At 41.5% G+C, this 12086-nt stretch overlaps 1 protein-coding gene across 2 annotated transcripts in view; it reads left to right on the plus strand.

Moving 5' to 3' along the window:
* Positions 1 to 12086, plus strand: part of SLC35A1 (solute carrier family 35 member A1) — a 416391-nt gene that overhangs the window by 213101 nt on the left and 191204 nt on the right. For both annotated transcript variants that reach the window (XM_078648192.1, XM_078648193.1), the window contains exon 7: positions 4038 to 4172. In XM_078648192.1, the coding sequence (XP_078504318.1) occupies positions 4038 to 4172 (135 nt within the window). The remainder of the gene's footprint in view (positions 1 to 4037; positions 4173 to 12086) is intronic.

A 12086-nucleotide genomic window follows, 5' to 3' on the forward strand; every position in this document is an offset into this window, starting at 1 on the left:
AACAGATAGACTCAGTGCTAAAGTTCGCCGTAAAATTCAGATTAATGGTGTTTAAATTAATCAAATCAACAAACTTTCTGGCCTCTTCCTCACCACCCCTCCAAATCAAGAAAACATCATCAATATAACGCAAATAAAAAACAATATTATAAGAAAAGAAATCATGGTGCTGACCGACTAGGACCTGTTCCTCCCATAGCCCAACGTGAAGACACGCGTAGCTAGGTGAGAAACAGGCCCCCATCGCCACACCTCTGACCTGATGGTAAATTGCGCCATTGAAAATGAAAAAATTCTGTTCTAGGCACATTCTGGTCATGTCAACCAGCATTTTATTATGTGCCGTGGGGAGAGGTAAGTCTTTATTCAGGTAATGGTCCAAAGCCCTGAGTCCATCCTCATGTCTGATTGAGGTATAAAGGGATGAAACATCCAAAGTCATAAGTACCATGTTGTCCTCCCAGATGAAGTGTTCAATTTTTGCAAGAAAATCAAAAGAATCCTTAACATAGGAAGGAAGATTTTTAACATGGCTTTGTAAAAAAAAAGTCGATGTATTTGGACACGTGTTCCAGAGAGCTGTCTATGGCCGAGATAATCGGACGGCCAGGTGGTACATGGGTGTCTTTGTGAATCTTGGGGAGTAAATACCAAGAGGGAATGACAGGATAATCTTTCTTAAGGTATTTGAATTCCTCATGTGTGAGTAACCCCGCACTTCTCCACACTTGTAATTTTTGATGTTGTGCAGTCCATGTATTTTTTACAATCTGTATGTTACTTCTGCGGTAACAGGATATGTCATTCAGTTGTGAATCCGCCTGTTGTAAATACATGTCCCTAGGCCACAGGACCACGTTGCCGCCCTTATCGGCCTGCTTGACAATGACATTATTGTTCTTTTTAAGTTTCACAATTAGTTGTTTGTAACATTGATTTTGTTTAGAAATATGAAGCTTTTTCTTGTTGATGGTGGTATAAAGATGTTTAATGTCACGGACCACACTTTCCTGAAATGTGTCCAGATTGTCATGAACCATGATTGGTTGAAAGGTAGATTTCGGCTTAAAAGGGGTAACTCGCTGTTCAATTGGTTCTAGAGGAACATCCCTCAGATTCCCCAAGGAGGACTGATTTTGTAAATCCCAGATTGTATTAAAGTTGGCCTGGCTTTGGCTGCTGGAAAAAGTGGGACTAGATGGAATTTCAGGTTCAGTAATCTTTTTCGGATGTAGTTCAAAGAATTTTTTAAGTTTGAGTTTCCTTGTGAACCTGTAAATATCCATGCGAGTGTCAGCATAGTTCATATTGCATGGAGGGCAATATGAAAGTCCCAAATTAAGTACCGCAGTCTCAGCTGAAGTGAGTTTGATATTTGAGAGATTGACTACTGATTTTGTTTCTGCTTCCGCGTCTTCCGTTGATTGCGATTCCAGCGTCCCGTTCTGCCCGGGTTGTTGTCGTTTGAGCTTCCGGGCACGGCATTTCCGACGCTGCCAGCGTTTGTTGTTTGCCCGCTGTTTTTTTGTTGTTGTGCACGGGGCTTGTATGATCTTAGGGTTTCGCGTCGATCCTGGCACAAGCAGTCGACCTCCTGTGCCAGGGTGAGCTTGGTAAACCCCAAAGCTGTTTCACGGTTTGAATCCGGTTCCGGATCACTCTCCACAGCTGAGCTTAAGCTGGAGAAAGAGGTAGCAGGTAGCAAGGTATCTTCCTTTTGTTGGCATGATATCATGTTTAAACGTGCTTTTGCCTTAACTGCATCATACCTCTTTGCGAAGGTGAAAACTTGTCCATTTAAGTAGTCGATCCGATCTCTCTCGAATTTAAAAGCTTTTCTTTTTTTTATTGTCTCTTCTTCCTTGGCCAAACGGGTCATCATATCAGTTCTCATTTTATTAATTGTGTCAGAGACTTCTATCTTGGAAATTTCATCCTCCAAGGCATCAATGTCGGTCTGCAATTTGATTCGGTCACTTTCAGCATATTTAACTAATATGCGCAAATAAACGCTAGAGCAATTAAGATTCTATATATATATATATATATATATACTCATACACATGCACTCACATGCACTCACGCACATGTATATCTATATGTGTCCTATGTTCATAGATCTTTCACAGTCCACAGTGCATACATTTAGTGCGTGTGCTGATAAAAAACAACTGTCCAAAACTAGTTTGCCAAGAACAGTAGAAAATGGTGCAGGAACCTCTGCATATGGGGGTATTAATTATATTCTCTACTGGGATTTGAGGGCATCTCAAGCCTGGAGAGCAACATCCTGCTTCCTTGCTTGTTTCTGCTATCTTGGCTCTCCTCTCTGGCACAGCCCTCTGTGGCTTGGAGAGTAATACAGATAACAGGTAGCCACCAATGTCTCCGACTTCGAGGTCTGCATGCCCCTCTCAGATTGTTCCAGGGTGCGTTAATTGTAGTTAGCTCTATGCCACCTTATATTGGAGCTGGCACTCAGGAGTTCACACAAATGGGTGTTCACCACTTTAGATAGCGTCATGAATGACCAAGGGGTTGCACGCCTCAGGTTTGTATGTGACAGTTCCATTCATCCGAGGGTGCAGTCAGAGCAAAATGTCCTCGTACAGCAGGACCCCTTTGTTACAAGCCATTGTATGGGGCTCCCAGTGAGTGAAGCAGCACCAGAACCTTGAAGACAGATGTCCTTTCTGACATGCTTCTGCTCTTCCCATACAGGATTACACACATGCAGTTCATAGTCTCATGTTATACTTTGAATGGCCTTCATCTTTTGTATCCATCTGCCGTTTGTGTCCTTTACCATTCCAAGGCTAGTTCCAAAGCTGCTATGGCTATTGGAGTTAATGGCATTTTCTCTTAATTGACTAGCTGGGTCGAATTGACCCTGCAGTGTCCTTTGTAGAATTTGTCTCAAACTCCTGTTCTGGGCCTACATGAAGAGCCTTCAATTCTTTCTTTCCTTCTCACCAGTTAGTTCGCACATTATTTTCCAAACCTATTCGAGGCTTTACTCAAGCCTTAAAATATACAGATTTTTGTTCCCCGAGAAGAGGGTTTCATGCACCTTTTTGGAAGGAAGATGGTTCATCTGAAAGCAAAAGCCTTTCTACTGTTGGAGATTATTTTTAGGTTTTCACAGACCATGTCAAACCCTTAATTTACATAGCTAAGCTGCTTATGGCGAGCCAATCTAATTTTCTGGGTGTATGTGCTTCACAGCATCTCTCGTCGGAGGGCCTGTGGAGGCTCAATGCAGCTGTCCAAATAAAATGGAGCTGAGCCAGGTCCAAGTGTCAACCACAATTACATTTCTTTTAGACACAAGCAAATGGTACCTGCAAAGGTGAAGTATTAAAAGAAATATACCCTTCTGCTTGAAGTATGTAACATTCAATATGTGTATGACTTCAGTCCTCTCTCTTGTGCACCAGAAATATTCTGTAGGATTAACTACATTTAAACTACCCAAATGATAAATATGTTGTTTTTGAGGCATCATTAGAAAGCATTGAACATTCTCCACGTGATGCCTAGTATTATTCATTATTTACGATTATGCAGACAAATTCAGTAAAGAAAGTGGTATTTTTTTAGAGGTTATCGTAACCCAGCACACCATGTTTCTGTTAACTGAAATATTATTCTGCATTACAATACGCATCAGAAATGTCCGCCAACATCAACCATGTAATTTATACATCGGATAAACTAAATACATTCTGTATTATTGGAAACGTCTATTGGATTCCACCTCTCTTGAATGTTGTTTTTTTATATCCTGGCTAAATGCTTACGTAGACGTGTGATTTTTTTTGCTGTGTATTTGCAAACATGTTTTATGTAGCATTCGGTACAAACAGAATAGAACGTTCTAAATGCAGCAACTGTGTTTTAGAATGGTCACCTGATGTAAAAGCAGTCTTGAATTTAAAATACATTTATAGTCACTCCAGCACTGACGGCTTTCTTTGTTTTGGTGATAGTCACTGTTTGATTTTGTTAATTGGCTTGTGGTTCTGTTTCCCTCCCAGTCCTGGGCAGCGTTGGAGGTCTCTATACGTCTGTTGTGGTGAAGTACACAGACAACATCATGAAAGGATTTTCTGCTGCAGCCGCGATTGTGCTTTCCACCATTGCATCAGTGGTGCTTTTTGGTTTACAGATAAGTGAGTTCCTTTGTTTTTACTTTATTTTATACATGTTGTCTTTTTCACTTGTTTGCAGACTATTGCACACTTGCCTGTGGTATTCTGGGCACAGCTACCACCAGCCCTGCCTTTAAGGTCATTTGAAAGTGCCTACTGGATAAGACTGGGTTTGAAGTGAAGATTGAGAAGTCCCAACTGAAGTTCAAGAGCCTTCTGTACAAAGAAGAGCTGAATGATGGATTAAAGAAATATAATCCAGATAGCAGTAAGGCTAAATGGGAAAACAAAGGACATTCTGAAAACAGGATTAGATAAGAAAGGGATGTTTTACAGGTGTTGCATATTCTAATGCCTTATTCTCTACAGAGGCCCTCATTAAAAGGCTTTTGAAATTCTGATTCAATCGGAATTAGACATTTCTACCCTGATTGGAATTATAAATTGGGCTGAACACAGAACTTTCTGGTTTCCCACATGTATGAAATCGGCTGGCTGCAAGATTGGACAAGTCTGGAAGATGGTCTGCCTACAATAAGAAAAGACATTATTGACAGTAGTGCAGAAATAATGCTTTGTAAGGGCATTGGGACTTTGAGTTTGGAAGTAAAGTCTAAGCACCTGCATTTTGCGCTTATTCAAGCAGATCTTCTGTTGCCTAATTTGGATGAACTCTTTTGTGCAAAACACTGTCAACTAATGTGTGTTCTTAACCTTGTCTTGATACTTGCTGCCTCCTGTGGTCTGATTGCCCTAGCACGCACCTCAGCTCAGTCAGCTGGCCTCTTTCTAAATTTCTGAGTCCTAAAAGTCCTTTAATCTACCCTCACCCTCTTTTCTGTTTTTGAGCCACTGTAGCAAATTCTCCCATGTATTTACCTAGCTGAAAATTCAGTTTGTACTCTAGGTGTCTTCTGGGTGGTACTGGGCCTCCTGGGTGGTACTGGGCCTCCTGGGTGGTACTGGGCCTCCTGGGTGGTACTCGGCCTCCTGGGTGGTACTGGGCCTTCTGGGTGGTACTGGGCCTTCTGGGTGGTACTGGGCCTTCTGGGTGGTACTGGGCCTTCTGGGTGGTACTGGGCCTTTTTGGGTGGTACTGGGCCTTTTTGGGTGGTACTGGGCCTTTTTGGGTGGTACTGGGCCTTTTTGGGTGGTACTGGGCCTTTTGGGTGCTACTGGGCCTTCTGCCACTGAGAATAATGTTAATGGAACATTCTCCAAACCTGGCAGGCTGAGAACCCTAATTGCATGTCTTCGAGTCCTGACTGCTTCTCAGACATTAGATACGTCTAATGAGTAGATTGAATTGCCTCCTGAATGTCTTGTGTGATAGCAAAGCGTCTGAAATCTATTTACTGAAAAGGGAACCCAACGTTTTTTTTTCTAAATTCACAATGAAATCTGTATTCTAGAATGGGGGAGATCCATCGGGGGTATGAAATTCTACCTGGGATATATCTTGAATGGTAAAAATCTCATTTTCTTTTCCAGTTGGCTTTTTTGTGAAACGGGACGCTAAAAAAAGATGTCTGTGCATTGTACATGGCGGCAATAGTTGAGATGTGTGGCGTCCCTGACAGGGAAGCAGCATACGGGGGTTGTTTAAAGTTCAGCGGAGAGGAAACCCTGCCTTAAATTGGCAAAGATTCGGCCTTGCTTGAACACCCGTTTCCACCACATTCAGAGGTGAAGGGTGTCCATTAGGTTTCCAACGAGAGAGCCTCAGCCTTCTCGACTGTCCGAAACATTTGACACAGCAGTCTGTCTATCATAGGCCAATCAAAACTATGGCCTCAAAGCTCCTAGAGACAACCCCTGTGCATCTGGCCATCTTTATTTGTATTTTCAGGCACAAGCCCCGAGTAGGCAGCTTGTTGCTAATAATATAGGATAACTCCTGTTGTTGCTAATAACTTTCGCATGGTTGATCCAGCTTTCATTAGTGCCATATGAATCTGACTAACTTCACTATGTTCAATAGCACAAAACAATTGCCTGCACCCTACTTATTTAGTGAAATGTAATTATTCAAATAATAGATCATACCATTACTTATTCTCGGTTGATCTGGTACCTTAATTTGTACCATCCACTTTTTATTTCAAAGAATTTCATGCGTATTTTTTGTGCAGAAACCAGATACACTGACACATCTAACTTAATATATACACATACAAAAACATTACATATACAACAAAATGTTCACAATTTACATTACATAACATCCTAACACCATAATAATAAAATTACAATGCAACTGTCAATTCTCGTCTCGAGAAGTTATCGAGATCAGGTGCTTATGCGAATGGCTGCTTTTATTTCTCCGTTACCTGCGTTGTACGCGTTCCGCGTCTAGTCAGGAACCATCTGACTAGACGCGGAAGCGAACGCCTTAGTGCATGTCAAGATCCTTTAATCACATTCAGTGCGACCGGAATTGAAGGCCAAGTCTTAGAGCAACGAAGGCCACAGAATCCAAGCTGCACGATAGATGCGTACAACGCAGGTAACGGAGAAATAAAAGCAGCCATTCGCATAAGCACCTGATCTCGATAACTTCTCGAGACGAGAATTGACAGCGCGATGACATGGTGACACAGGCAGAAGATTGATAAACAGTTCCCTTTGATTGAAAAACCCTTCAACATATCGTTTCCGCTGGGAATCAATCTACAGATTAATCATAAGGCCCTGAGGAGAGTTTGGGAACCTTGATGGCCCTAACTCGAAACGCGTCGGCATACCAATGGGAATAGACAGTATATTAAATATACAGTAGGACTTTGAGAACAACTTTCCAACGTCCCTGGGCATTTGACGTGGTCCGATGATGAATTATGAAACTAATTTGATAAAACAAATAACAGTTGCATTGTAATTTTATTATTATGGTGTTAGGATGTTATGTAATGTAAATTGTGAACATTTTGTTGTATATGTAATGTTTTTGTATGTGTATATATTAAGTTAGATGTGTTAGTGTATCTGGTTTCTGCACAAAAAATACGCATGAAATTCTTTGAAATAAAAAGTGGATGGTACAAATTAAGGTACCAGATCAACCGAGAATAAGTAATGGTATGATCTATTATTTGAATAATTACATTTCACTAAATAAGTAGGGTGCAGGCAATTGTTTTGTGCTATTGAATGATAAAAGGTCCAGCCCGCCCCTATCCCGCCTAAGGACCTAACTCCTTTGGGTTCCTAACTTCACTATGTTGGCTGGTTTTATGCTGTGTAGCCATATCCCTTCAGTTTCCTTGTGCACGTCCTGCTCTCAGCAGCTTAATTCCCTTTGCCAACCACCCATCACATCACTGTGTTTTCTAATTCATTTACCATATAATGAGCTCGGGCCCAGCATGGTTCTCAATCAGAGCAACACCGTTCATTCTTCTAGATAAATATAACATTTATTTTTAGAACAAAAATATATATATCTGTCTTGTTTCCATGGATCGTTCACAGTTCTCAGTGAATACATTTTGGACAGGTCCTGATAAAACATGCAGCCATCAAAAACTAGTTTGCCACGAACAGTATATGTCATGGTACAAATGAGGAAAGTGGTGTGCATGAGAAAAAAAATCTTAATCCCAAGCACAATATATATTTCACATCTGAACAAATGGAATGTGTACCAAAACAAATCAATCCATGCCAGAGTGATTGTTGATTTGTAGAAAAACCCAACAACGTCTTACACTTTGAACTGGATTGAATTCTGCGATACCTTGTATGGAATTGAAGCTCCAACACAATTTGATTAGTCTAATATTCATATGAAAATGTAGACTGGTGTCTTTGATGAATTCCAGAACTAAAGCAAAACCAAAATGTTTGTTTTGAATGTACCTGGTGTCAATACATCACCAGCAAAAGAAGCTACTGTGCAAGGCAAATAAATGACTGACCTTGGTCCATTTGAAATTTGAAGACACCCTAATGTTCTGCGTAGATTAAAAATTATCACTGTTACTGACAAGCGTGCAAAATGCAGCGCGGCAAAACAGCTGCACAAAAGGTGAATGGTTAAGTCTAATATAACTAGTTTTCGCAGGTCACCAGTCATGGGGAACAGAGCGACCTTATTAGCCAATGATCTCTTGATATACACAATAAGCCCGTGCAGTCCGCATCACAGGCCATAAAAATCCTAAACGAGTTTGGCACCTTCTCTGGCGTCAAGGTCGCTTGGACCAAATCCAGGCTATTCCCTCTTAATCCCACAGTAGATGTGACTGTCTGGACTCATCCGATGGGAATTCAGCTAAACCTGCACTGGTTCAAATATCTAAGTGTTTAAATAGCAGGTAAGGAGTATGGGGTTGGGTTGGAGAATGTACTGCCACTGCTAGAATGCCTCAGGAGAGTTATCATTCACTGGTCCTCTCTTTCATTATTACTGGTGGGAATGGTGGCCCTACCCAAGGTGCTATCTTTTTCAAGGTCTATCATTTTGGATTTTCTGCCTTCTTGTGAAAGAACATCTTTCATTTTGCACAATGAGGTACAACCGGAAGCCATGGGAAAGTGCTACAAATCTACCTAGAAGGGAGGACTAGGCATGGCAGACTTTCCCTTATAACACTGAGCCTTCTATCTAATTGTAATCAACTACTGGCTCTATGGTCCTGTATTGGACACTGCATACAGGCCTGCATTATGGGTGCAGGGTGAAGTCTCTCCTATTAATTTCCTATGTGGTGGACAAACCCCCTTCAGAATTCCCCCAGTGTCCAAGGTAACCATGGACATATGGCGAAGCTTCTCTCGCAGATTGATTGGGTGAATAAACACACAGGGAAATCCCCACTCAGAGTGGGAAAGCTGGTTCCCCAGCCAACAGCCCTTCAGGGCTTTGAAGGGTGAGAGAGGCTGGGAATGTTCACATTGGGGCAACCACCATGGACTAAGCATTTGCCTTCCGTCAACTATACACCAAAATCACAAAGTTACAGCTGCCTGGAAGCGTAAAGATTTCTTGGACTCGCCGAACCCTTGTTACACATATCACGGGGTATGAATACAGGATCCACCTTGACGTGCCTCATGTGTGTAACTGGGGAGGGTGATTCCTCCATCCGGTCCTGTCCTGCTGTCAAGATCCCCAGGCCCTCAGGCCCTCTAAAGGTTTCTCCAGAACCTCTGGCAGGCTCGCAAACTTCTTCTAAGGGTCCTTGACAGAGTTTCGAATTTCTGCTCCAATGACTTTTATCAGAGAAAAGAGGACATGGAAATGTCCAATCCAGGAACTATATGATCTTCATGCAATATTCCATGCTTTCTTGAAATTCAGTGTGTAAACACTCTCTAAAGTCCTTGCACTAGTTCATCATAAAAATTGGTTGGCTCGGTGCATTTACAAATCACATATTTCTACTCTACAAATCAGCGTACCAGGAACATGTACAACGCTTAAAGTGTGTCATAGTGAAACAGCAATTTAAATCAATGGTCTAAGTGCAAATTATTGTTTGTTTACCAGGTTGCTAGCACTGACAGTGTCTTCTTCTTTAAATTCAACATCCCAGTTTCTTCCCATATGTGGACCAATTCCTGAATAAAAAGCCTATGGAAGAACTAGACTCAGGCTGGACATGATAAATCCTCCTGACTTGGGTTTTTTGGTAAACAACTCCAAATCATATCTAAATCCCAGCAGGATGATTCACTTAAGATGCCTTGGGAAATGGCCTTACCTTCCTAGGGTAGCGGGGTGAAATGGAAATTCAGCACCAATTGATCCTACTGAAGGCCACCTTCAGAAAGAGTGGACTCTGAAACCAGGGCTGGCCAGCTCAGCCTGGCATAGGACTACCTCTCGGATACTTGGCTTCCTTTAAACACTTTATGTGATTCTGAGCTTACAATCCAGATCTGTAAGAGGGCTCCAACTAATGCCAAACCCAAAGCATAGTTACAGATCTTGAAGTTTGGCTGAAGGACTGATTGTATAGACTTTTCTATAAAAGCTCCATGGGGTAAAAAGTATTCACTTTAACACATAAACATGCTGGAGGCAAGGACCATATTCCCGGGCCCAGAAGCCTTTCTCCTTGTGGTCAGAAGAAGCTTGATCTTGATGGGAATGGGCAATATGGCTGCCTTTGTATTACATGCTTAGGTTTTTAGGTGTAGGGCCCCAGTAGGCCCTCAAACGCTCCACAAAGGAGACCCAAATCAGAAAGCTCTTGAGTTAAGCTTCTAAGTATGTGGTTGTCCATAAATAGATGTTTTTTGACTATCCCATTTCAAATATGCGATCTGTGCTTTGTGTATGGCAAAAAGACCAAACTTTCTGGGGATGGTTTGATGATTATTTAAGTGCTGGTTCATTTTCTACCTGGGTTTGTCCTCCTACATCTTGGATGCTTTACAAAGTAAAGAATGCCCCACAAAGTCCCAGTCTTAAGTAAGTGGCTGAGATTGTTTTCACTGAACTTCAGACAAGAACAGGAACATATTCACTTTATCAGTGAATAATGGAACATCTGCCTATATACCTTGCTAATTAAGCTGTGCAATTTGTCTGGCAGTGGTTACTGCGTTCAGCAACAGACTGTGGAATCCCGCTTGACATATAACTAGGTCATTGAATGCCTTCTTATTGGCCTACATCTTTTTTCCTTATGCGTGCTACAGCTCTGTGTATTATGAATTTGGTTAATATTAGCCCACTTGAGCAGAATGGCTCCTCACCATGGAAAACAGCCGTACATGATGCTAACGTCACCTGGCCACATTAGTAAGCTTCAATACCCAACTGTTGCTTCTGAATTGTGCACCATATTTCAGGAGGATAATAAGGTGGTCTTACCATAATCATCAAGATTAAAGGGAAGAAAGAAAAGCCTAATCCTCGCCTCAGTGTCCTCAATAGAATTGAAACTTTTCTTTACGATAGCTAGGGAATTTGACATTGCACTTTAGCGAAGAATTGTATCTTCTAATCGTCGTTCCACACCTGCTTGCCTCCTCTACAAAGAAAATGGTGCATAACTCTCACGTTTGACCTGCTCTTTGATTCCCTTTGGATTTTAAAAATCTGGTCTATAAAACCACCTTTGCAAAACTGATCACCTTCTGTATTGACATTGTTGCTATATGCATTGATCACCTCCCCGCATCACCTTGTACTCTACTACAGCGAAGACTCATCTGCCTAGTTCTCCAAACAGGTGCTTTGTAGGACAGCTGCTTCCTGCTACTAAGCTCTTGTTGCATCCTGTTGGAGTGGTGTGCGTACCACCTGGGATATGTATTTGATTATTTATGTTCACTGTTGCGTATTGTTACTTTTCATCCTCCTCTTTCCCTTTTCTCTCAGCTGGTAAATCTACTCATTGCTTATAAATAAGTCCGATAGTTCTTTGTTTAAACTTACCTTTTTGATTACTTTTTTGTACTTCTTGTTCAATTCTCTCTCTTATTACCAAAATCTATCGGTCGACCCCACTTTCGTCAGCGAGAGATATCATAGCGATTGGCAACTAAGTAGGAGATTGCTAGCTTCAACTTTGATTTATATATTTTCGAATCACTCTTGTCCTGCTGCTGGTACCATTGTTTGGAAATAAGAAAGAGCCATGGATTAGCACTGACTTGCCACAAAGGCAACGTCATTCTTTTTTATGAACAGCTTTTCAATGTAACTGTGATGTGTTGTGGAAGGGCAGCATAGAAACAAAACACTAAAAAATATGAACTGGACAACATGTAGTGTAATTAAAGGAGGGATGTGGCATAATTGTCAAAGCTGTCGACCTTGGAACTGGGGAACCAAGTTCGACCTTGGCGCAACGTCTTTTGATCTTGGTGGGAATCACTAAGGGGCACATGCATCAATGAAAATTGCATTCGCAAAGGGTGCGAATCAAAAAATTCGGCCGTTTGCAAATGCAATTTCATTATTTGGGATGCATCACAATT

The sequence above is a fragment of the Lissotriton helveticus genome, chromosome 6, assembly GCF_964261635.1.
Source record: "Lissotriton helveticus chromosome 6, aLisHel1.1, whole genome shotgun sequence".
NCBI classification, from domain to species: domain Eukaryota; kingdom Metazoa; phylum Chordata; class Amphibia; order Caudata; family Salamandridae; genus Lissotriton; species Lissotriton helveticus.